Source organism: Theobroma cacao, chromosome 9 (assembly GCF_000208745.1).
Source record: "Theobroma cacao cultivar B97-61/B2 chromosome 9, Criollo_cocoa_genome_V2, whole genome shotgun sequence".
Lineage (NCBI taxonomy): Eukaryota > Viridiplantae > Streptophyta > Magnoliopsida > Malvales > Malvaceae > Theobroma > Theobroma cacao.
This window is the reverse complement of record NC_030858.1, coordinates 8,535,711-8,562,649: the sequence shown is the minus strand read 5'-3', so window position 1 is coordinate 8,562,649 and position 26,939 is coordinate 8,535,711. Positions and strand designations below refer to the sequence as shown.

The 26,939-nt window shown below is 33.5% G+C and overlaps 3 protein-coding genes across 5 annotated transcripts; 2 read left to right on the top strand and 1 right to left on the bottom strand.

Moving 5' to 3' along the window:
• Positions 163-7,700, top strand: LOC18588958 (pleiotropic drug resistance protein 1). The gene is made up of 24 exons (XM_007013725.2): positions 163-618; positions 726-846; positions 942-1,030; positions 1,117-1,201; positions 1,288-1,447; positions 1,533-1,609; positions 1,754-1,807; positions 1,923-2,013; positions 2,121-2,422; positions 2,513-2,794; positions 2,956-3,272; positions 3,343-3,503; positions 3,611-3,714; positions 3,824-3,980; positions 4,054-4,155; positions 4,241-4,404; positions 4,732-5,064; positions 5,246-5,536; positions 5,619-5,702; positions 5,785-5,918; positions 6,224-6,451; positions 6,531-6,702; positions 6,994-7,248; positions 7,344-7,700. The coding sequence occupies exons 1-24, from the start codon at positions 296-298 to the stop codon at positions 7,599-7,601; spliced, it is 4,344 nt and encodes a 1,447-aa protein (XP_007013787.2). The 5' UTR covers positions 163-295; the 3' UTR covers positions 7,602-7,700.
• Positions 8,513-13,929, bottom strand: LOC18588957 (probable protein phosphatase 2C 22). Of its 3 annotated transcripts, none has more exons than XM_007013724.2 (4): positions 13,372-13,929; positions 10,841-11,050; positions 10,171-10,382; positions 8,513-9,336 (listed from the first exon to the last, which is right to left on the bottom strand). In XM_007013724.2, the coding sequence occupies exons 1-4, from the start codon at positions 13,528-13,530 to the stop codon at positions 8,772-8,774; spliced, it is 1,146 nt and encodes a 381-aa protein (XP_007013786.1). In that variant the 5' UTR covers positions 13,531-13,929; the 3' UTR covers positions 8,513-8,771. The 3 variants fall into 3 exon arrangements, with proteins under 3 accessions (XP_007013786.1, XP_007013785.1, XP_017983317.1); XM_007013723.2 differs by having other exon boundaries at positions 10,841-11,047; XM_018127828.1 differs by having other exon boundaries at positions 10,841-11,041.
• LOC18588956 lies at positions 17,191-17,969 on the top strand. Its single transcript, XM_007013721.2, has 2 exons — positions 17,191-17,401; positions 17,504-17,969. Exons 1-2 carry the CDS (start codon positions 17,301-17,303, stop codon positions 17,826-17,828), a joined length of 426 nt encoding a protein of 141 aa, XP_007013783.1. The 5' UTR covers positions 17,191-17,300; the 3' UTR covers positions 17,829-17,969.

Below are 26,939 nucleotides of genomic sequence, written 5' to 3'. Positions count from 1 at the left end.
TGTTTTTCAAAGTTGTTTTCTTGTGAATGAGAAAGAGAAAATGATCCCGCAGCCTCTGGACCCGTGTCCTGTCTAAACCTTTTAAAATATCTAAACAGGCAATTATCCTTCTGATAAAGGAATGGCCAAGGATTGTTATGTTACTCTCGAGTACTGTCTGTCTCCACTCACTTCACTCATTGTATCTTTTATTGTGAACAGCTGCATCATCTCTGAAATTATTATATTAAGCATGTAACTCAGTTTTCATCACCCTTTGCTTTTGTTAAGTGTATCTACTACTTGGCGTGGCGGAATGGAGAGTGGTGAACCATATAGAGCCAGTAGTTTACGCATAGGGAGTTCTAAGTTATGGAGGAGCAACTCCATGGAAGTTTTCTCCAAGTCTTTCCAGGAAGAAGACGATGAAGAAGCTTTGAAATGGGCTGCTATTGAGAAGCTGCCAACATTTTCACGTATCAGAACAGGTATACTTGCTGAAGAAGGTCGTCAATTGAGGGAAGTTGACATCAAGAATCTGGGGTTGCTGGAGAGAAGGAATTTGGTGGAGAGACTAGTGAAAGTTGCCGGGGAAGATCATGAGAAGTTCTTGTTGAGGCTCAGGGAACGCATTGACCAGTAAGTTTCATTTGACTGCCATCATTCTTCATGAAGTTTGTGTTTTAAGCATTCATTTGAGTATCTTTGTTTCTCAAACTGAAAAAAAAATTAAAAAAAAAAACCAGAGTTGGGATTAACCTTCCGACAATTGAAGTCCGGTTCGAGCATTTAAATGTTGAAGCAGAAGCTTATGAGGGAAGTAGAGCATTACCAACTGTGTTCAACTACTGTGTGAACATGTTTGAGGTATTTTTGAATCCCAAACATGCTTTATCATCTATTAATATCTCAAAATTACCAATTTTCAAACCTGGTTTTTAAGTCTTCTTGTCTTGATAAAGGGTTTCTTGAATTACCTTCATATCCTCCCAAGCAAGAAAAAAACGTTGCCCATACTTAAAGATGTCAGTGGAATCATCAGGCCTCAAAGGTATGGAGACTAATTCAACTAGTACATGAACTTGTTATGAGCTCGTGAAATGTTAAACTGCCCATTTCTTTGCCAAACTTGGACAGAATGGCATTGCTGTTAGGGCCTCCAAGCTCAGGCAAGACCACATTACTATTAGCATTGGCTGGAAAGCTTCGTAAAGAACTAAAAGTAAGAAATAAGCTTATATTCTACCGGCATGTTCATTGGAATTAATTGATATTATGATCTGATATGAGGACATGTGAAAATTTCAGATTTCTGGAAGGGTAACTTATAATGGACATGAAATGGAAGAGTTCGTACCGCAGAGGACATCGGCTTATATAAGTCAGTACGATGTCCACATAGGAGAAATGACAGTAAGAGAAACGTTGGCTTTTTCTGCAAGATGTCAAGGAGTTGGACCTCGTTACGGTAAGCTGAAACACTACAATTGACATACACTTGCTTGTTTTAGGAATTGTTGAGTCACATAATTAAAGATTGTTCATATTGGCAGACATGTTGGTAGAATTAGCAAGAAGAGAGAAGGCAGCAAATATAAAACCTGACCCTGATATTGACATCTATATGAAGGTGATATAACAACTATGAACCAAAGTGATTTAAATCATTCTGGATAAATATTTTTACTTTAATTTCTTATTTGAAGGGGTTCATTTACATTGTGAGAAGTGTTTTTGAGGTTCGAAAATGATATTTTTATTGTTAAAGTAACAGGCAGCAGCACTGGAGGGGCAAGAGACCAGCGTAGTTACAGATTATATACTCAAGGTGAAAATTTTAAAATGATCTAAGCTAACAAATGATATAAGAAAATATAAAATATCAAATTTTTTTTAAAAAAAATCTTTGCAACTATTTGTTCTCTTATTCTTAAAGTTTGTAGATATTGGGACTTGAAGTTTGCGCTGATACCATGGTGGGAGATGAAATGATACGAGGTATCTCTGGCGGACAAAAGAAGCGAGTCACAACAGGTGAGCTTATTCAATGATTTTTTGACAGGTATAGCGTGAATTTGTCTAGTAATTAGTCCAAAAGTTTAAACTGATGGTCAAGTTGTTTTCTATGCTAAATGATACAGGGGAGATGCTCGTTGGACCAGCAAAAGCACTTTTCATGGATGAGATATCTACTGGTTTGGACAGTTCAACAACATTCCAAATAGTGAATGCACTAAGACAATCCATCCACATCCTGAATGGAACTGCTGTTATCTCTCTTCTCCAACCAGCCCCAGAAACATATGACCTGTTTGATGATATAATTCTTCTCTCAGATGGACAAATTGCCTACCAAGGACCTCGTGAAAATGTGCTCGAGTTCTTTGAATACATGGGTTTCAAGTGTCCTGAGAGAAAAGGAGTTGCTGATTTTCTACAAGAAGTAAATTCTAATGTTCACCACACTTTCTTTCAAGTATTCCTAGTAAATATTCAGGTTATGTTTGAATACATTCTCATAGAGTTGCAACAGGTGACATCAAGGAAAGATCAAGAGCAGTACTGGGTGCATAAAAATGAGCGTTATACTTTTGTTACTGCCAAACAATTTGCCGAAGAATTTCAGTCATTTCAAATTGGTCAAAAACTAAATGAAGAGCTTGCAACTCCATTTGACAAGTCACAAAGCCACCCTGCTGCTCTAGCGACAGAGAAGTATGGTGTTAGCCAGAAGCAACTGTTAAAAGCTTGCATATCAAGGGACTATCTGCTTATGAAAAGGAACTTATTTGTCTATGCTTTCAAAGTTATCCAGGTGAGTAGTATCTAATTAGAAGCATTCTCAAGAGGGTTAATTATTGTATTGTAAATATAGAAAACTCCATAAGTTAAATTGTATCCCTGAGTTTTTGGACTCATGTCCTAGAGATGGTGTTATTTGTCCTTTTATTATCCCCACTTTCTTGTGTATTTCAGCTCATCTTTACAGCTTTCATAACAATGACATTGTTTCTGAAAGTGGATATGCACCGGAACTCAGTCATAGATGGTGGGATTTTTATGGGTGCATTATTCTTTACTCTCATGGTGATAATGCTCAATGGAGTCTCAGAGATATCAATGACCATCATTAAACTTCCTGTCTTCTACAAGCAAAGGGACTTTCTTTTTTATCCTTCATGGGCATATGCTCTAACCACATGGATTATGAAGATTCCAATCACCTTGATAGAAGTCACCATTTGGATAGTCATGACTTATTATGTCATAGGCTTTGATCCAAATGTAGGGAGGTGAGAAATGAAATACACAATGATTATATCTTTTGTGTCAGTCAACCCTAATTAAAGCTCTCACTGGCAGGTTGTTGAGACAGTACCTTTTACTCCTGTGTCTTAACCAGATGGCGTCGGGATTGTTCCGATTATTGGCAGCAGTAGGAAGAAATATGATTGTTGCAAATACTTGCGGTTCACTAGCTTTGCTGGCAATTAGTGCTATGGGAGGATTCATCTTGTCACGAGGTGAATTAAACATGAGCTTGATTCATCTTATTGTTTCTTGCTTTGTTTTCCTTCACTGTGATATATATTGAGTTTTTCACAGTAAAGAATATACTCTTTTGCATCAGATGGTGTGAAGAAGTGGTGGTTGTGGGGTTATTGGGTCTCACCGCTGATGTATGCACAAAACTCTATAGCTGTGAATGAATTTCTTGGGAAGAGTTGGAGACATGTAAGGCCATCTTTCTTGAATTTTGATGAAAGAAGCAAATTAAATGTAATAGTGGAGATTGTTTTGATCGCCACCAATTAACAAGTATCTGCAAAATATCATCATGTAGATTCCACCTAATTCCACAGAAAGTTTAGGAGTTTTGGTCTTAAAATCTCGTGGGATTTTCCCAGAAGCACATTGGTACTGGATTGGAGTGGGTGCTTTAATTGGATATGCTTTCCTATTCAATTTCCTCTTCAGTTCGGCTCTAAAGTATCTTAATCGTAAGTTTCTATTCCTATGCTTATGAGTTTCAAATGCAGAGACTATGCTCTAAACTAGGTTAATTTTCTGTAGCATTCAGTAAGCCTCAAGCAGTAATATCTAAAGAAACCTTGCCTGAGGTTGACAGCAGAAGGCAGTCCGTTGAATTATCATTAAGAGGAAAGAAATCTTCTGGTAGGTCATTAGAATTGTTGAACTATTTTCTCATGCTACCTTTTGTTATACAAGCTACAGCATGATCATTGTAAAATCAATGCAGACCAAGGGAAAGAAAGCCCAAGAAGCCCATCATCTAGGCCACCTTATGCAAGAATGGGCAGCTTTGATGAAGCTAGTCAGCCAAGTAGAAGGGGGACTGTTCTCCCTTTTGAACCGTTTTCTATAACTTTTGATGAAATCAGATATGCTGTAGACATGCCGCAGGTATCTTTAAGCTTTTAAAAAAGGCAGCAATAAGTGGGAACCTAGGAAGTAGAGGAGCATATGTCAACTGCACTGTTAAAGTTTTGATGCATTCTCTATAGATTTTGATTCATATTCAATGATATGGCACTGCATATGTGCAATTCAGTACTATTGCACTACATGTTGAAGAATTTTCACTCAGCGCTAGGTTCCATAACGTTTTATTGGTAAGTTGCCTTTTGGAATTAGCATAGAGTCCACCTAAATTCTAAAATCCTTTCAAATCAGGATATCTCAATTAATGCTAAGTGTATCTTCATGCTGAACTTTTTACAACACTTGCAGGAAATGAAAGAGCAAGGAGTTCCAGAGGATCGACTGGAACTTTTGAAGGGAGTGAGTGGTGCTTTCAGGCCTGGAGTCCTAACAGCTTTGATGGGAGTCAGTGGTGCTGGCAAGACAACTTTAATGGACGTGTTAGCTGGAAGAAAAACAGGTGGTTATATAGATGGAAGCATCACAATTTCAGGGTACCCAAAGAAGCAAGAAACATTTGCTCGCATATCAGGGTACTGTGAGCAAACAGATGTCCATTCTCCGTATGTTACAGTCTATGAGTCCTTACTATTTTCTGCATGGCTTAGACTACCCCTTAAGGTTAATTCTGAGGCCAGGAAGGTATGTTCTTGCTTTATATTATTTTTCTGGGAACAAAGAGGCAAACTAGTAGAATTTGACAGAAATTCTCTTTGTAATCAATAGGAAATGAGAAAAGTTACTACTGTTATTAATACAGACAGTAGCACATTTTGTTTAGGCAGTGTCAAGCTTATTTGTTGCTTAAATTGATGGGTTATAGATGTTTGCTGAGGAAGTCATGGAGCTTGTGGAGCTGACTCCCTTAAGGGAAGCACTTGTAGGATCACCTGGAGTTAGTGGTCTTTCAACTGAGCAGCGCAAAAGGCTAACTATTGCAGTTGAGCTTGTTTCCAACCCATCTATTATATTCATGGATGAACCAACATCTGGCCTTGATGCTAGGGCAGCAGCAATTGTAATGAGAGCTGTGAGGAACACTGTGGACACAGGACGAACTGTTGTGTGCACCATCCACCAGCCTAGCATTGATATATTTGATGCTTTTGACGAGGTGAGAGTCTTATCTAGGTAAGGCATCCAATTACCTTTTCTATTCCTTAAACTAACACGCGCATATTAATGGTCAAATACAGCTATTTCTGATGAAAAGGGGAGGTGAAGAAATATATGTAGGTCCATTGGGTCGTCATTCTTGTCGCCTGATTAAGTATTTTGAGGTTAGTCTAGTAGCTACATTATGATAATGCAATTTTTGTATGTCTGCTCCAAAATTGCTGAAAGAAGTTTTGCTTTTACTAGGAAATTAAAGGCATTCCAAAGATAAAGGATGGTTACAACCCTGCAACTTGGATGCTGGAGATTACTTCGGCTATACAAGAAGAAATTATTGGCATCAACTTCACCAACATATATAAGAACTCAGAATTGTATAGGTAGGATCACCTCAATTTTTCAAGGAGTAAAAAGAAAGAGCCTCCAGACAGTCAGGCACTCATGTTTTAAGTTTTAAATGCTGGAAACAAGTCCAATGTTGTTATAGTCAAAACAAGCTCTGTAGTTAATCAATTATTTCTGAAATTTGTATTGACAATTCTTTCATGTTTAAAAACTAAGATTGAAATGACTTGAGTTTGAAAGGACAAATATCCATGTCCTTAAAAGATAGCTAGAATTAGTTAGTTATAATCAATAATGCTGTTCTATACTAACTATTAACCCTGTAAAATTACTGGTGTAGGAGAAACAAAGCATTGATCAAGGAGCTTAGCACTCCTGCTCCTGGTTCCAAAGATCTACACTTCCAGACTAGATATTCACAGCCTTTCCAAATCCAATGTATGGCTTGTCTTTGGAAGCAGCATTGGTCTTACTGGCGAAACCCACCATACACTGCAGTGAGACTCGTATTCACAACTGCTATAGCTCTACTGCTTGGAACGATATTCTGGGATCTAGGTTCCAAAAGGTATATAATTATTGTGCAATAAAGCCTAGTTTTGGTTACTTCAACTACTAATTGAAGTGAAAAATTTTTGGAACCACAGAACAAGGCAACAGGATATCTTAAATGCAGTAGGTTCTATGTATACTGCTGTAATTTTCTTAGGACTTCAAAACGCTGTATCAGTACAACCGGTTGTTGCTGTTGAAAGAACAGTCTTTTACAGAGAAAAGGCAGCCGGCATGTACTCAGCATTGCCATATGCCTTCGGACAGGTACACTGCTATTCCTTTGCTTTTGGACATTTCCCTAATGGTATTGTCATCTCTGGTAGTTGTAACAAGTTAATAGAGAATTAGTTAAGTCTGGAAAGAAAAGAAGCCAGAAGGTTGGTTATAAATGAAGAAACAATGCTTAACTTATAGGGTGTTAAGGAGAACTAATGAATTAAATTATAGCCATTGTGAACAATCTAATCTTACTGAAAGGTTCAAGAATAGTTTCTTTCTTGTAAAGAGTCAGGCGTAGTAGCATTAAGTTTCCTCACAAAAGTCTCTGTTTTGCAGGTTGTCATTGAGCTGCCATACACTTTGATTCAAACTCTTATATACGGAGTTATAGTGTATGCAATGATTGGATTTGAATGGACAGCTAGCAAGTTCTTTTGGTATCTTTTCTTTATGTACTTCACCCTCTTATACTATACTTTCTATGGGATGATGACTGTAGCGGTTACTGCCAACCAACATAATGCTGCCATAATTTCAACCTTCTTCTATCGAATATGGAACCTTTTTTCAGGATTCATCATTCCTCGAACGGTAAGCTACACTGACCCTAAGCATATATTACCTTAGAACACTAAATGCGACCCTACATAGCCTAATTCAACGAACGTTCATTGTTTCAACGACAGAGGATTCCTGTGTGGTGGAGATGGTTCTATTGGATCTGCCCTGTTTCATGGACCCTGTATGGGTTGGCTGCTTCACAATTTGGGGGCGTAAAGGATAAATTTGAGTCAGGTGAGACAGTGGGACATTTCGTAAGGACCTATTTCGGCTTTAGAAGTGACTTTCTGGGAGTCGTTGCAGTTGTAATTGTTGGAATACCTGTGCTAATTGCGTTCATATTCGCCTTCTCGATTAAGGCGTTTAACTACCAAAGGAGATGAGGATGCCAAACAAATCTGCCGTCCTGGAAGATACGCAAGTTACGTCTCTCTCAGGCACAAAACAAAACCCCATCTGCTTCTACAAACAGAGTCCAATGAACTTGGGTCAAATGTATAGTATTTCGCAGTCTTGTTTTGTTTTCCGCTCCTCCTTCCCACTGTCCTCTTTCTCTTTGTAAAACTCCCAGTGTGCGTTATGTTCAATCACTATAAAAGCCTTCTCAATCTTGTCAGGACTTGCAATTGTATTGTCAAGTCCTGACCGTAATTGGCACATAATTATACGTGTCAGTTGAAATAAGAGGGATTTATGTGATATTATGGTAACACGGGGGACACGAAAACTACAACATTTTTCCATCACGTACACTGTGTTTGGCAGGAAGGAGGACAATAGGAAGGAAGAAAAATAGAGGAAATATAGTGTTAGGGAAAGATGCTTCGAATGTTACGTTTCAGATTACATCAGCTCCTGGACAATCAGTGGTTTGGTCTTTATGATGAATGTCTCTAGTATGATGTGAACGAAGAAAGGTCAGACAGATCATAAGAATGCAATCCTCCGTCTGCTGAACAGATGAATACCAGGGCCTGAAAATGTAATGGACAAGGCAAATCCGAGATCAGACACTGAGATTGGTTTTACACAAGGAAAACCCAATCCGTCAAAGAACTGATCCAATTTTAGGGGGCAACTCAAAGTTACGCGTCAAGCGATACCTTCTATTTTGGCAAGACAGGCTAATGTATGCACGTGAGGCTGCAGCCCATAAGTAGGATTTGCCCTCATTTAGAATGCTCTCCATCTTTCATGCTTGACGGGTACAAAGCGACATGCATGGGACAGATCAACAAATTTAACGACTCATGGGCTATATGGACCAATGCAACTCCTATTTCCGTCAGGAAAGTACACCTAAAGGAATACAAACATTAATCAATCTTAACCGGTAACATGGAATAAATATTTCTGCTTGAATAAGTGCCTAACAAGGGCCAAAATAAGATAAATTTAAACCCCTACTCCTGAAACACCAAATTATGTGGATCGACTTGCAGCCGCGTATGTTACAATTGACACTCATTCTCTCTCAATACCTAAAACTACAAATGAACTACTCAGTTGGAAGGGGGCAAATATAAAGAAAAAAGTAAGCATTCGTCACCATCTCAGTTTCCCAAACTATCCAAGAAGCTTTGCAACTCCCTCAACCCCTCAGCAGAAAAGCTCCTCTGCACTCTTGCACGAGGGGCAACCAAGTTCGGGGGTGGATGGGATTGAAAGCAAACAACAACAACAGCTAAGTTATCCCCACTTTTCCTCTTCAAAGCTTCATCTACCAGATCCTTACTACACATGACTGGATCATTGTGCTCCTGAAGCCTCCGCCTCGCAAAATCAACAGCATTTTGGCTCCGGAACACATCCCAAAGCCCATCACATCCTATGATAAGAAATTCATCCTCCTCAGTTAGATTTGCAGTCATAAGCTCAGGCTCTGCACTCAGTGACCCACCATCTGCACCTTTCATTCCTTCCACGTGCCAATCTCCTAAAGCACGGGCCACATTAAGTTGCCCATTGAGGTAACCATCACATACATAACCTCCAGATGCCTCAATGCGTTTTTTCTCTCTATTGCAAATGGGTTTGTGATCTCTTGACATTTCAATGGCTTTGCCGCGACGGCACAAAACTGCTCGACAATCTCCAGCATTTGCCACAACCAACATTCTGACATCAGAAACAAAGTCAACAAACAAGTGATGAGATCCTATCATCTTTTAAAGCACAAAATCTAATTAGTTACCATGGTTATTAAATTAAAATATGACATAGGACATCCTTACACCAAAAGGGGGACAGGACAGGGGGATCCAAAACTTAAAAAAAAAAAAAAAGAATTAGCCAATTTCATCCATTCATATCTCTTTTTTTTATCATTAATCTACTTAGATTAACAAGTAATGCCTTACAACAGAGTTTAAACTGCAGCTTTTTCATATGATTATTAATTTAAACAGTTTTCTACACGTCTAATAGGCTTTGCCACAAGTTTAAATGCTCATTAAATATTATTACAAACTCAAGACCCCAATATTATTACTTTTTTGTTATTGTCACAAGAACAGGAAGCACATACATAGAATCAAAAGTAAAATGCAAATAGTAATTTGGAATAGAACGTGCAATCTTCAACTGAAATTATGTTTGTTGACTTTGTTTGACAATGAATCTTTACTGCATGATCATGGAGACATCATACTTACCACTGGAAAAAGGAAGAGTGAAACAGGTTAATAAAATCAAAGAGAGTGAGGGGAATTATTTGACAAAAATAGAGTTCTCTGTTCAAGAAAAGAAATTCCAGCAAAGAAACAGGCCATCAATATGGATGGTTTTATCAATTAACACACATTGGCAAACCGTGTAACTGATTTGCAATGCCTCCAGTGGGTTATTGTTTCTTAAAGCTGTAAATGCAGGACGGAGGAATGCTATCTTACATGTTAAGTTAAATTGGAGAATATTTCACACAAATACTTTCTGTTAGTAGACAATGCTAACCTCCCAAGAATAAGAGCTGCCAATGCAGTGGTACCAGAAGCAAGGGCCGAATCCAATGCACAAGCTTCTGCAAAAGCAGTATCAGTTTGCAGAAATGCTGAAGCCAAAACCCTCTCAATCTCTCCAGGAAAGTCTGCATCCTCAACAATGAACCTTGGTAAATGATAGCAAGCAAAGTCAGCAGCATGCTTCCCACCATGTCCATCAAACACCTGACCACCAAAAAGTTGGAAATGCTAATGTCAAACTGCCATCAATACACAAATATATGCAAAGGAATCTATCAACTGTTCCAACTTGACATGTCCCTACTGTTAATAAAGCTTGATGCTATGCAAGGGCCCATCAAAAGCATATCTTGGATAATTTTCTTGCTTTTGCAGGGTAAAGATCATGTAAAGGAACCTGCAAAACCTTCTAAGAAACTAACACAAAAATTGCTTTTAATGCTTAGTGAATGAACTAAACAGCCAGCCTGAAATGACTTCATTTCTTACACTTGACTAAACCTGACTAAAAGAACCCCACAGTTCAAAACTCTTGACTAGGAAAACTGTACTTGAGAGGAATGCAACAGATGTATCAGATCTAAAATACACCAGAACTATAATTATAGTTAGAAATAAAACAAGTATACCAGACGGACAAAACAATAAGGGAAAGTATATACCCCATAGAAGGCACTAGGCCCATCAGCAAAATTCTTGAGCCCATAATCATGCATAAAATCATCAACACACAAATATACATCTTCCATGCTTGTTCGAAACCCTATGTCAGCCCATGCTCCGGAACGGACTATAGGGATGAAATCAGCACCATGATTCTCTATAGCATGTCCATTTTCAACAGCAATATCTGATGCCTTTGACTTCACCTGCTAAAATTAGAATCAGAAACAAAAAAAGGAAAACATTGTTCATCTCCATGAGAGTTACCATGTGCAAACATTTCATCTGTAGAAAACAAACTTCTCAAACTCTAACAATGACATGCAACATATATAATTCCTTCATACTCTTAAGTAAGAAAGCACATTGACTAAGCATGGCCAAGCACAGAGAAATTTCATAAAATGAGAAGAAATAACTGCATAAACGACAGCATCCAGCTAAAAGAATAGCACAAAACTCCTCAGCATATAAAAGCAGTCCAGGAGAAAAAGGAGGGGGAAGAGGGGAGAGAGGAGGAGATCATGCTATATGTCAAAACTCAGAAAAAAGTTGGAGAAAACAACATAAGATAACAAAATTTATCACAATATTGATGACTAAATATACAATTGGATTATTTGTCTATCAACATATGGCACAGTATCTCTTAAATTAGCTCAAAAATAAGTCAATGATAAATAGTGCTACAGACTGTTAATAACAGAGTAGAAAAACGAGTTGAACACTGAAGGTCATTACCTAAGTGAAGAAACCAAAACATATCCAACATGCACAATTTGGTAATTAATCGTACAAATAAGTTGTAGAAAATTAGGATGACAATTACGTCAGGGAAATCAGCCAGTAGCCAATTATGAGATGATTTTAGACAAAGCTTATCTCCACTCAATTTATCCTGATCATTGGCCTTAGCTATATGCATTCTATGCCAAAATTAAGCTAAAACCTTTCCTCAGTTCAAGCCATTTATCTTTCTAGCCCCCCATGAATCTCCCTTCCTTTTATTTTCTTTTATTTTCATTCAAGAGGCAAACTTTGGAGAATATATATGATCACACCATTCCAGACTCCAAGCAAACCAAACAACAATTCTTTGCAAATACAGCCAAACTATCTACCAGACCTGACAATTTTGGATACGACACGTTAACACAACACGGAAAGACACGGCGTTAAACAAGTTTGGGTTTAATCTTAACGTGTTTCATGTCTAATTGTGTCTGACACGTTTAAAACGCGAAAATTTTCGTGTCTTAACATGTCAAACACGAGTAACGCATTAAAAATACATTTAATTAATCATATTATCGTGTTTAAACGTGTATACATGACACGTTTATCAACTTGTTAAAAATTAATAGTCAAATACTATTTAAGCCTTACTTAAATAATTTTAAACAATTATTTTGATAAGTTTTTTAAATTTTATAAAGCTAATAATGTAATTATGCCATACCCAAACCATAATTTTGAACTTTTATTTTGTTATATTTGATGTTATTATTATTTTGTTTTGTTATAATTATTGATTTTAAAGTTAAATAATAAAATTATATTCAATTGTAAATATTTTTATTTAATCGTGTTAAATGTGTTAATCATGTTATTGATCGTGTCGTGTAGTATATTGACATGTTTAATAAACGTTTTAATCGTGTCATATCAAGTTACACGGTTATTAAACGTAAACATGTACATTTTTTAGATTTAAGACACGAATATTATTTGTGTTATATTCATATTTAACCTTAACGTGTTTCGTGTCTGACACGTTTAAGACACGAAAACACGGATCGCCAGATCTACTATCTACCCAGAATGCAAGCTAACTTCTTCAGAAGTAGAATTGCTAGCAATTTGTCTCCCTAAGTCAATCATCACTAACATCAACCACGTTTCAGATTGCAGAACTTTAACTAGCATATCATAAAACAAGAGCACCACCTAACTCCATCTACATCTTTATCTCCTCATGAATCCCCTTTAATTATATTTTCATTTTCATTTTCTCATTAGCGAGCTATGGTTGGATAGGTCAATAAGTAATCACACCGTTCAATACCACAAGAAACTTTACATGAATCCAGCAACCACCGCCACCAATCTACCAAAACCAAATATAGTAGCTGATTTTTTTCAAATCTCTTTTTATAATGCCCCACATGAACCACATAAGGTGATCAGATTCATCGCCAATCAATCTCCTTATACCCATTAGTCCAAAAAAAAAACAAACACACACACACACACACATCGCAAATTACATAGCTTCTTTATATCTAGATGAACCTTAACAAGAACAACCTCTAAATTTCACTTTTTTTATTTAACAGTTTATTTTCTTAAATATTTAAATTCCAAAATTTCCATCAGTTAATACACTTCAAAAATCGGCATTCCACCTAAAAACGATGAAAAGAACAAAAAATCAAAATCACCGACAATTAAAATGCCACCGACTGATTGTAGAAAAACAACAACAACAAATAAAGGAACTGAATAAGAAAATCATGAAAAGGCAACTCACAAGTGACGGGTGTCGAACCAGGGACTTCTTACAAGGCTTCAAAACGCCATCACTGGTCGGGCACTGCTGCATATACGAAGGCGTACGAGGATTCGGTGGCTTTCCCTCGCTCGTGCTCGCATTTTCTAAACAATCAATCCCGTTATTCTCCTCCATCATCACATACTCCAAATTCAACCCCAAATAACTCGGAAAAAAAAATTTTAACTTTCTATATCGAGTCAACTCGCTAGTCAGCTCAGCTCAAAATTCTAAAACAACCAAAGCAAATGCAATAATACTAGGTGAGTCCTGTCAATGAGTTTTAAGTTCGCCTCCCTATTAGAGAAAACTAATATATTCAATAACCGATTCTCTCAAGATTTAGGGTTTTCAAGATTAGGGTTTAGAAAGGGACCAAAAAGAAATTTAGGGTTTTAGAGATAAATGAAGAAATAACGAAATTATAGCGATTTCAATGTGATCTATCTTTCTTTTTTTTTTCTGTGCAGAAAATATAAAAGAAAAGAGAGAGATTTTGGGCGATTCACACGAGGACGTGAGTACGGGGCTTTTTTCCAGCTGAAGGCTGAGTTCTGACTGGTCCGTTTTAAAGGCCAAGCTGTGGGGCCTCCTAAACGATGTCGGTTTGAGATTTGCAAATATCAAATGTTAGATTTCTCTTCTGGGTTTTACCGCCTGACCATAAAACTGTATAGATATTTCATAATGATTATTATGATTATTATAATTATTACGATGGTACCCTTTTTCCCACTACTTGAATGGCAGCTGACTTTAATTACTCTTTTTGAATTATTAATGGCAAAGAATTTATTGTTCGTAACTTTTCAATCAGTGCCCCTTAATATTGATTAAGATATTAGTTATAAATAATGAACAATTATTATAAAAATATTATTTTATCATTCGTTTTAAATTTGGTGAGTACATTATACATGTTTATTTTGTAAAAAATTCACTTAAATTTAATTTATTTTTCAAACGTTTTTAATAACGCACTCCTCCACATTTCCCAAAAAGATCAATATTAATTTATTCAGCTAGTGCATATAAAACTCGTGCATATAACAAAATTAATTTATTTAATCAGTATTTATCTTAAAAATAAAATTTATAACTTCTAATGCACCATTCGTTAACGGATTCCATGATCATATACTAATATTTAAAGACTATATATCAACATGGTTAATAGAACTTGTCTGTAAGTAATACCATCTATTTTCTTAGACATTAAATTTTTTTTTAATTGTTGACCACAGATGATACATCTAACCTAGCTAAGATTTCCCATGTGAATAGCATGTGTTATCACATGCAACTTATATATGTTCTGGAAATTGTAAATATAAATATTTTTATTTTTATTAAAAGACGATTTAATACAACTCAAAGTTTAAAACACTCACTATTAAATTAAAATTTTTTGAGTGCCCCTTAAGTAATTTATAGTTGAAATTTTAACAATTTATTAAATAAAATAATAAAGATAAAAATAGTAAACATTTCCATTACTTTTTTTTCCTTCATTATAAAATAAATTACCAAATAAAAAAATATTAGCAAACGTGTCAACATCGCTAGACTTGAGTGGCAACAGAGTGGGTGGGGCAAATACACCAAAGAATTAAATTAAACAAATATGTTCCACGCTACTCATGTTTTGTTCATAAGAAATCAAGGAATAGTGAGCTATCATCAACGTTGCCAAATAGTTGGTAACTACTCAACGACCATTTGATGATATGTGGAAATAACTTGGAACACAAAAATCACGTGGGAAATAACTATTCTTACGTTGGTAGTTGGTTAGTCTTTTAGTTTCCATTTATTGTTGTCCTTGCTTTTAGTTTCCATTATGTTGGTAGTAGTAGGTTTGAGACTGTTCAAGAAAATCTTTGGTAGTAGTAGGTTTGAGATGACATAGTTAAAATTTTTTATTGATGTATTTTTAAAATAAAAAATTATCTCTTCATATAAAAAGTTACATTTTTTATATAAAAAATTATGATTATTGAAAAGTTACATCAATAGAAAGGTTATGTTACACAGTATGATATAATGTAACTATTGGATTATAAATAATTTTTCACGTGAATAGTTATATTTTTTGGTAAAATAATATGTTGAAAAAACATCTCTAAATTTAAAAATTATAAGACAATTGAAAAACACCACTACTCAAAAATTTAGATATGAAAAATTATCTCTTTTATATTGTAATTTAAAAGTTATTTAGTATAAAATGAATAGTAATTATTGAAACAATATAATAATTTAAATTTGTGTCTTGTAATATACAAACGTGACTTTAAAACGTAAAAATGCATTGATGAAAGTATTGTCTCCTTAAAAAGAAGACACTGGCCAACCATTTTTTTTTTTTTGAAAAGCATTAGCAACCATTTTAACATATCAAAAACAAACTAGACAATAGTAGAAAATCGAGAACGAATTATTATGTTTTGAATAAAATTAAAAAAATAAATATAAACAATTGAATTCTCATTATTTTTTCAAAAAAATTAAATTCTTTATAATTTATTTGCTGTAGAAAGTAAACAATTTTGTAATCTTCAAGTGTTTATCTTATAAAACTAAAAATGAAATTAAACGTTAATTTCATTGTATTTGTAAAACTATTCACATAATGATAATAAAATAAGTGTTACAATAACGTCTATTAAAAACATTGTCTTGAAGTCAATTTTATCAATTGCTTTGAATTCCAAGAAATTCCCATTTGCACCAACATCTCTCGCTCTAAAGTCAAAACCCTTTCTTCTCTTCTTCTTCTTCCATTCATATAAGCTTCTCCACGGTTTTCACCGACCAGAATTCTGAGAAATCATAACAGGGTGTGCAGATGAGGTTCTGCCACCTCGTACCTCATCCAGAGAAGCACTAAATTGACAAGAAGGATATAACTTGAATTTTCATAAGTACCACATCTTTTCCAGGACTCTACAATTTGAAGATATTTTATATTTTCATGATCGATAAATGTCATACGACTGAAAATTGTGTAAAGAACTACAGTCCTAAATTGTTGAAGAAAATTACATGCTTAGATTCTGAGTTGTTGCAAACAAATACGGAATGTATTGTATGTGTACGCTGAAAACATGTGCAATCTGTCTCAATCATCAATATACATTATATTAGAGAAACTATAAATATATATAAAAAAAAAAAACATTTTGGAATCTATCTCAATCATACAAGAAAGGAGTTTTGAGATTTGGAGTGAGAGGTTGAGTCTAGAAGAAGAAGTTGGGTGAAGGAGGATTGTGGATGAAAGAAACTCGATTTTATTTTTTTTACGTTATTAAATTCTAAGAAAATTATTAATATTTATTTTAAAGTCTTTAAAAAATTTTAAATTTACTTGTATCATAAATTAATACTTTATGATGAATTGACAGTATAACAGAAATTATTCAACATCACATCTAAATCTTATATATATATATATATAGATAGATAAATACTGTTTTCTCAATTAGTATTTATATACCGTAATATTTAAGAAAATAAAAGTCAGATCTGTCAAGGTGAAATATTGAGCAACGCGCCAATGACTAATCTGTCTTCACTCCAGAAGAAAGTGTTCCCGACACGCGTCTCTAAGCCTAAGGAAACGATGGTGAGAGACGGCTAGCGAAAAGGTGGCTTGATTGAAGGGTCCAACCCACGTGGTTTAATTGCAAAAGGACAGCTTTGGGTCCTAGTCAGCTACCGTGATCTGACCAACCTCTCCAAAACCTCAAACCCCAAAGCCCGCGGCTGGCCCTTTGTAACAAGCTACAGCTCCTCTCCCTCTCTCTCTCTCTATATATATGTGTTAATCTCCTTCTCTTTTTGGCCATAATTGTCAAAACTCAAATCTTGGGAGGGAGAGCAAGGAATATTAGAGAGACGGAGGAATGGCCATTTCAACTAGGTGCTGCCTCAATGTGTCCCCTCCAACTCCAACTCCTGGCTTTGACATGTCTTCTTCTAACAAGAAGGCATCCCAAGTTGCATGGTAAGTCATCTTCTTCATCATTTGAAGGATCTACTAAGTTACCTCCTTAATATTGTACTATACAAGATTTTGACATTCTTTTTTGTCCATCCATTTTCTTAGGCCAAGGGATGATAAATGGAGGAAGCAATGTGTACTAGGGGTAACCTGCATCGTAATTGGATTACAAGTAGGTAATATAACTGACAACAGCGCCATTGCTGAGGAAGTCTCATCTGCCACAGAGTCAAACTCGAAAGTAGCAAGATGGAGTGATAAAAGAGTGTGCCCTCCATGGAATGCAAATTCGCTGGAGACCATCGTGCCGGAGAATCTCCCACGACCATCAGCTCATAGAAGATGGGAAGCTATTGGTTTCTCCAAGAATGCCCCGGCAGTCAGAGTGAAAGTGACAACAAAAACAAGAACCAATTGCTTCTCCATGTAATTGTACAATATTAATTGTAGACCAAATCAATACCTATAAATTGTATATCGTCCAAAGCTAACGAATGGTATAAAATGATTACTTTCAAATTTTATCACTCACTCTCATTTGGGATTGGGGAATGAGTTGATGTTGTAGTACTACATTGGTGTTATTTGAGTTTTGGTTAGTACACATGCAGTACAAATTGAATGAATAACCATGGAGGAAACGTGGTGGACCATATAAACAAGATATCCTGGGTCCATAACTGGATTGTTAGATTTTTGGGTTTTATTTTGGGCTTGGCAAAAGGCCCAGATTTTATCATTTTTATTGGGTTTTTGGGTCTTCAGGTCATTAATGGAGCCCATTAAAACACCAGGCTAAGTAAGAAACTGAACATTTCCTTCAAGGAGTCAAACTGCAATATTGAGATGACTTTTACAAATTTTTCCATAAAAAATAAATTGTTTTATGGTACATAAAGATTAGACAACCATACATATATATACTAGGACTATATGAGTTGTATAAAATTTCAGGTTAAAAGTTATTATTACTAATTTAGTGCTGGTAAACCACGTCAATGATATAGCTGCGATTTTTTGGCATGTTGATATAATCTAAGTTTTTTTGCTCAATATTTTAAATATTATATCTATATAATATTTTTAATATATAGTACATAATTAAACTAAAAACATTTAGGCTTTATTGATGAAACATTATTGAATATTAAAAAATTTTATTATGTTATAATATAAATATTATTAATGTTATTAATAATTAGAATTGATCGAATTGATCATTTAAGTAGATTTCGATTCTTTTTTATTTTTTAAAATATAATTTGTTCTGTTATGATAAGTTTTTTAGACCGAATGAGATGCTTACCTGTATAATTAATAAGACAAGTAGTCAGAGTTCAATGCTGGGCCTGCGATGTCCTCCGAGTTGCAACTTGGATTGTAGAACAGTAACCATCTTAATCAACACCCTTTCAACTCTTCTTTGGACAACTACTTAAATTGGTAATTGACTAACCTTGCCTTTCTTCTCGGTTTGATGATTTGATCTTTTCATGTATAGTTTACAGGACCATGCATGGTTTTATTAAGTGGAGTGGTGTTGCTGGAGAGTAAAGCCGCCAGCGCAGTGATTGAAATCAAGGAATGGCGCCGCCATTACTATCGCCACACCATTGAGCTCCAGACATATGCTCACAAGAAGATTGGAGCAAGAATGTTTCATAATAGAGCTGTAGAGCGTTCAAGGCCCTCTTTGCTCAGAATATTTGTTAAAACTGATATAGTTTTAATCCAAAGACATCTTTCGGAGGCTCAGGTTCCCTCACGATTAGCGAATTGGTTATATGGTCCCTACTTTTTAATTCCTCGAATATACAACTTTATCTGGTCAAATCCTTAACCAGGCCATGCTGATTTGCAGGGGTTTGGGCTTTCTGCTTGGGTGGGAGAGATTATATATGCAGGGAGAACTGAAGCAGACGTCATCACTGGAAACTTATTGCAACTTGACTGATATTTTATTATATGAATTTGTAAATAACTCTCTCGTTTTTTCCTTTTCCTGGTACGTAACGTAGAAAGAAGCCACTGCAAAACTTACAATCTCCGCAGCCTACTGGAACGAAACTGGCTGGCCCTTCAAGATCAACGGTCGACGGCCATAATTGTATAACAAATGCTATGCTATTTTCGTCTTTTTCAACCCTTGTATATATAAATGCAGGTCAAGTCCAAGCTTTGTATTTTCGTGTAAAAAGGACTATGCTTTTCGATCCGTTTTGCTCTTTATAATTAGGTTCAATCTTCCGATATTATTGGACTCCAGACACCAAATCCTACAGACATTCCGAACACCAATGTGGTGATTTCTTCCTTGCATGGTGGTGAATACTACGAGGAGATCAAAGTGCTGGAAGGTTCTTTTCTTTCAGGAACCGTTGGAACAATGCTTCACTGACCATGTGCCTGGGTTCACGTGAGCTTCTTTTCATTCTGCTGCTATGTTTTTCTTATCATGAAGTGTTGTTTTTTTATCTATTTTCTGAGTTGTGTTATTAGGTGAATGGATGTAATTCCTTGGTAGGCGGGTTTCTGTTGTAATACTTATTCACTGAACCTCATTGGATATAGTGATTAAGTGCTTTGAGACCAGCCTATAAATAAAATGGTTGATTAAGCAAAAACAAAAAAATAATGGAAATATATGGTTTCCAAATTAGAGGTTAGGACTGATCAATACATAGTTGAATGCAAAATCAAGCAAAAATAACAGGGGTTGAATTGCTTTTCATACATGTTCACGGGAGAACTTTTGATGTAATAATGCAAGACACAAAGGCAAACAAGAGAAGCACGCACATAAAGCTGGAAATGTGGAGCAGCCAGCAGGAGAACTTAAGCGGAGTCAGTGACTGACTCACTGGCTTATTTACTCCGTAATTCGAACTTATGCTCCAAGTTATTCTAACTCTGTCGCTCCTTCAAGGCATCACCGGTCATTGCAGAGAACGGAGTGGCAAGCATGCAGAACCAGAATAGTGAAGGCAAGTAACGCCGAAGCCATTGCATAGATGTAAGTATACCGTTGATAAACTTTCACCGTGTCCGGTTTTGGCAGCAAACAAGCTTGATGATCAGATAATTTTTGCATCTTCATTTGACTATGTATTCTCCGCCATGAACATCTGATAGTGTATTATTTCCTGCTCAATTAAGTTCAGTTCACGACGATTCTGAGTTGGTGCCCAGTGGATGATGGTGCTAGCGAAGGTAAGGCCGAAAACGGTGGCCATTAATGAGGAAAGGCAGAATGGAATCCACCAATTTCCGCATGAGATTGCCGAGTTTTGAGAGATAGACAAGATTGGAAGAAAACGTATGAGATGACTAGCTTCATCGTCATTGTTTCAAGATATCTAACTCTCTTTTCCTGTTTTTCAATGACGAAACTCATTTCTTTGCAACTGTTACCATGGTCATCGAGGGATGAAGCCATCTGTGTTGCCTTTACGTTTAAGCCGTGTTTAGACTGGGCTGATACATAGTTACAGAGCTAAAAGCAAAAATTTGTTACACAAACTCCATTATGCAACATTACAATTTTGGGGTTTTCATTTTGCTTCATAATGGATCAGTTAATCGGGACTGATAAACATGCCAAAATTCAGAGTAGCCAAAATGAAGAAGATCAAAAATACCAGTTTTGCTACCAGCCAGCAGGCAACAAGCTCCGGATAAAAACTGACCCAAGGCAAGGATCAACTAGATGAATTTTCGGAGTTTAGAAGCAGCAGTTTTGGACTGAAACTAGGCTTAGTAATTAAAACTCGTCTGGTAGTACGAAGACTTTTGCCCGGCGCAAATGTTGTTATATCGGCCCAACATCATTTTCATCTACAGCTGCTTGTATGAAATTTCTGTGTGCCTTTATTTCCCTGGGTCGTCAATCACATCCATGTAAAATTACAGAAGAAACGAAACGACTATTCCGCGTTGGTCCTGTCTAGGAAAATTTCGAAGTCCTCTCGGCTATAGTTGCCAACTTCCAACTTCCAACTTCCTCCCTCAAGGCTTGAGCTTCTTAAAAAGCAGTATAACAGCAAAAACTGTGACAAACTGAAAGTATATATGCATGCAACAAGTTAATGCCAAGATCTTTGTAATGTCCCAATTTCATAACTTAAATTTATGAAATTTGGTTTTGGTATATAAGTGTGTCAAATTCCGAATTCATACTTATTGCAATGTTTTTCTTTTTTCAAATAAAATTTTGAAATTCATCAGATTTATTGAAACTTAGAAGACCTCAAAAATTGAGTTGGATTAATTGCCACATTTATATTTTCATTCATATTTCAATAATTAATGTTGACATATATATATATATATATATATATATATATGTAGATATACCTTCTTTTCTTGTTTTGTCAAATAACTAGCTTCATCTTCATAGCATAGGGAACGCGCACAAGCAAAACTAGATGACAATATTGACTAAATGAATTATCATTTAAACTTCGTTTTATTTATATTTTATATTTTCTTTGTATAAAAAAATAAATAGAAAACAAAGCACAAATAGCTAAAAGTAAAAACCAAAATTTAGAGAATTTCATAAAAAAAAGGACATTTTTTATGTAGTTATGTAGAAAAAAAAAAAACAACACAAGGAAACTTCCACTTGGGAATATTGCAATGTATTCACAATTTTGTTAAAAATGCATAGATTTTCAAACTAACAACTTACATAAACAATTTGTAATGTAACCAATTACTTCAAGAAAGCCTTCTCCATCAAAAGAAAATGATAAAAATAACATTTGTATATGTCAGTTGCAACCAGTTATTATTCAAATTCATTAAATATGTGTGTTTTGATCGAGTCGAATTAGATTCTAAAATTATTTATATAATTTCATCTTGAAAAATCTTACATAAATTAAATTTAGTTAATGCTTTCTTACTTTCTTACATATATTACGTAAATTTGTCAATTTATCTAAGGTCATTTATAATGGTAGTTTTTCTGTTTTTCTCATCAATTCAATATAAATTCATTATTTTGCCATCATATAATTTTGTTATTACTTTACATTATATTATATTGTAAGTTAATTTTTATTTCTATAATCTCTCCACCTAATATTTAATTAGTATGAACCAAGTAGCTAATATTTAATTTGTTTGGTCATGATAAATAGAATGGGGACTACGTTACCTTCCAAATCCAGCAAGGGTGGCCCAATAAGTTCAAAAGCCTAAAACGAAATATTCAAATGAGACTTTTTTTTATTGAAAATTAAAAAAATTATTAAAATTTTATTCTTCTAGCTTTTTGATATGCAAAATTTTTAATTAAACTTTTATAATCAATTTCTTCTAATATTTACTTTTTAATTGATAATATAGCCAATTCATTTAATTTTTATTAAGATATTGTTGATCTTAAATAAGATTTTTTTAATTTTAGTTTTGAAAGACTTCTTTCTCTTGAAGCAACACTTATTGGAATTATTAATATTATTCTAAAAGCAATATATGCATTTGGAAAAGAATCGAGTCTTTTTTTATGATTAAGTATGTCAATTTGACTGTTTTTTTCCTGTGTAATTTCTTTTAAAATTTTTAACTCTGAAAATAAATCTAAACCATCAATATCATAATAGTTGTTATATTTTAAGAAACATTCAAGATTAAGATAATATTCTTTCAAACTATTATCATCTAATGACTTCAACTTTTTATTGCTAAATAAAAAATCAAAAATATTTTCATATATCTTAAACTATTCAAATCTACTTTGAAGTGAAAAAATTGCTTGATCTACTATATACAAGAAGTAATCAATTCTAAATGATTCTTCAAGAGATCTAATTATTTCCTTATCAACAATCTCATCAAATTGTTTTTTCCTACGAATAATACATGTATTACGAAATTTAGGTTCTATGTTCATTTCAAATGCAATTTTTTTAGAAAAAATCATTGCAGATGCAAATCCATTTTCTCTATATTTTTCAAAAAAAAAGAAAGAAGACCTTTTAATTGTTCTATAGCAACATCAATACACATATCTTTTGATTGTAAATTTTTGCTAATAGAGTTAATAGCAAACAATATATCATACCAAATAGTCATGCCCAACAAAAACTCAAAATTTTCAAGCTCATATGTTGCTAAGCAATTAGCTTCACTTTTAGTTTTAGGATCTTCACTAACTTCTAGTAATTTCAAAAAAGCAATTCTTATTTGTGGAGCTTGGAATCTTATTGCTTTAACATTTTCAACACGACTTTCCCAACTTGTTTGTGACAATGATTTAAGAGTTAGACTAGGTATATTGTCTTGTAAAATTTTCCATCATTTGGTAGAAGAAGAAAATAGTGAATATATTCGTTGAACCACTCCAAATGATATAGCTTTAGTGCAAGAATATGCCATGTCACAAAGTACTAAATTTAGATTGTGACAACCACATGGTGTATAAAAGGATCTAGGATTTAAATCTAAAATTCTTTTTTGCACTCATTGTTGCTTGCCCTTCATATTAGATCCATTATCATATCCTTGTCCTCTTAAATTATTAATATCAAGCCCAATATTTTTTATTTCATCCACAATGGCATCAAAAAGACCTTTTTCAGTTGTGTCATCTACTTTTAAGAATTCAAAAAAATATTCCATAACTTTAATTGGACTTGATGAAATATTAACACATCATAATATAAAAGACATTTGCTCTTGATGACTTACATCTGGAGTGCAATCAAGTATTATTGAAAAATATTTTGCTTCTATGAGGTTTTTAATAATTTTATTTCTAATTTCACTTGCTAACAAATTTATCAATTCATTTTGTACTTTATTTCCAATGTAATAAGTATGAATTTTATTGTCTTTAATGCATCGAATATGTTCTTGCATCACTGGATCAAATTCTGCAATCATTTCAATTAGACTTAAAAAATTTCCATTACTTTCTTGATAGATCTTTTCATTTTTTCCACGAAAAGTCAAATTATTTTTACTAAAAGTTTTTATTACAGCAAGAATTATTGTTAATACTTTTTTTCCAATGTTCTTCATCTCTTTTTATTTGTTTTTGAACACTTTTATCAATTGTTTTATTTTTCAATAATCTCATTTCTAAATCAATCCAAGAACTCATATTAGTAATATGCTCATTACTCATTTCATGACTTTTAAGCTTAGCACTAAGGTTTCTCCAATCTCTGGTGCCAACATTAGCTAATTACTTGTACTAGAAGTCAAATTAAACAATTTACAACAAAAGCAAAATACTCTATCTAAGTCTTTCGAATAAACTAGCCATCTTCTTTCATGTGTCTCCCCATTTGCCAACTTTTGAATATAGTATGTAATAGAAAAATGTCTTGAAAATTCATCTTTGAGAAAATCTAAATCATTAACGTTAATTGGACCTTTTTCTGCTAATAAATCTCTTAAATTTGTATCAATATTTGTCCATTGACTTGGATCATAAATATTTTTAGGAATGCAATCATTTAAATTAATAGGTTGATCCTTTTCATCATGATTTCGATGATCATTTTGAATCTCTTCATGATTTCTATGATCATTTTGAATCTCTTCATTAACTTCTTATTCTAGTATTTCATCATCATAACTCTCTAAGATTATTAACTTGTTCATTTAAGGGACATTTATTAATAATTTTTGATTTATTATTTTTATTACTTGTAAAAAATTTATCAAGAGCTCCTTTTTGAGGTTGTAATAAACTTTCAATTCTTTTTGTTTTTTTAAGCTTTGAATAACCAGATTCTTATTTTCAATTTGACATGAGGTACACAAATATTTAAAAATTATAATTATCTTATATTTTTTAAATGGCTAATATAAAATCAACAATCAAAATTTCTAATTCAAATAAATCAACTATCACATAAAATAAAAATAATATAACAATATAATATAAACTCTAAATTAAAGCAAAAAAACTTGTAAAGATTAGAACAATAGTACCTAAATGTTGAATGCTTATTGCAAACTGCAAATGAGGCTCACAGCTTTATGAAGATAATAAAAGAATAGACTTCTTGTGTATTTTTTGGAGAAAAATTGAAGTTAAAGGAAGAAAGTACAAATGTGAAAGGTAGATTTTAAAACTAGATATTTTATATTGAAAAAAAATAATTGGTTTTATATATAGGAAAAAAATAGCGGTTGGAAATAATTAAATGCGTTGATTGGAAATAAGATAAATAAGTAAAAAAAAAATAGTTGTTGGAGATGATTAAATACATATAACTGTTAGTTTATTAGAAATAAGAGAATATAGTTGAGAATTAATAGCATTATAGAAATAAGTAATAGAAATTGAGATTTGTTAGGCACATAATTAAAAAAGTGAAAGAACAAATAATTTTATTAATTATTTTTTATTTTTATATTTTTTAATATAATTAATTTATTATAATTATTATAAAAATATAAATCTTTCTTAAAATTGAGGCCTCCTTAAATTGGGGGCCTAAAGCCCTTGCTTGGATGGCTTCACCCAAGGGCCGGCCCTGGATCCAAGTTGTCAAAGTCATACGTACTTGGGCCCTTGGGCGGTGGAAACCCACTAAGCAATTAGAAGAACAACTAAGATTTGACTTGGACTCAAATATAGTTATCATTAAATAATCTTCTCTTAAGAGTCAAATATTTTTTATCATAAAATAATCTTCTTTTTCATTCCAATCTTAAGACTCTCCATATACAATCACATTCAACTAGTCCAACTTGATTGTAATCATATCCCCTTTTTTTGCAAAAAGATTACTGTAATCATAATATTATTATTATTTAAATAAAAAAATTTCATATTTTATTTTTTAAACTAAAAAATTTTGCACTAACAATTAATTCAAATGTTTGAATTCATCAAATTTTATTATTTTAATATAAAAATTCATATTAGACTGAATAAAAAATAAATACAAGGGACATCATATAATTAATTCATTAATGTCACATAACATAAAATGATAAGTGATATTTTAACTAATAACAATTAGTTACTATTAGTTATAAGATCGTATTGATTCAAAATAACAAAAAAATAGCTTAATTGAATACAATAAAAAAACAAAAATTTATTTGATTTTTTAAAATAGTTTAAAGATTTTTTAGATATTATATTAATTTTTTAAAAATTTTTAATTCAAGTCATATCCATTAATTTATTTAGGCCCCATTAGATTCTCATTTTGTCTATTTAGAGCTTGTTTGGCTTGACCTTTTTTAAGTTTAACAGTTATTTTGAACCTTTTATGAAAAATAATAACTTTTAAAATTAAGTTAAAATTATTTTTGACAAATTACTTTTATAAGCTCTTTTTATAGATAAACTGTTTGACAAAACAACTTATATAAGTTCTAATTTTGATTAAAATTAATATAAAGAGTATTTAATAAATAACATTCTATTAATCACAAATTCCTTTGCTTTTAGAATTGAAAAAAAAAGTTAACTTTATTTTTCTTATTTATTTAAAAAAAATTTTTGAAAATATAAAAGCTAGCGTGTTAAGATTGAGGGAGGGGAATTTTTTGAGAGTGTAATGTT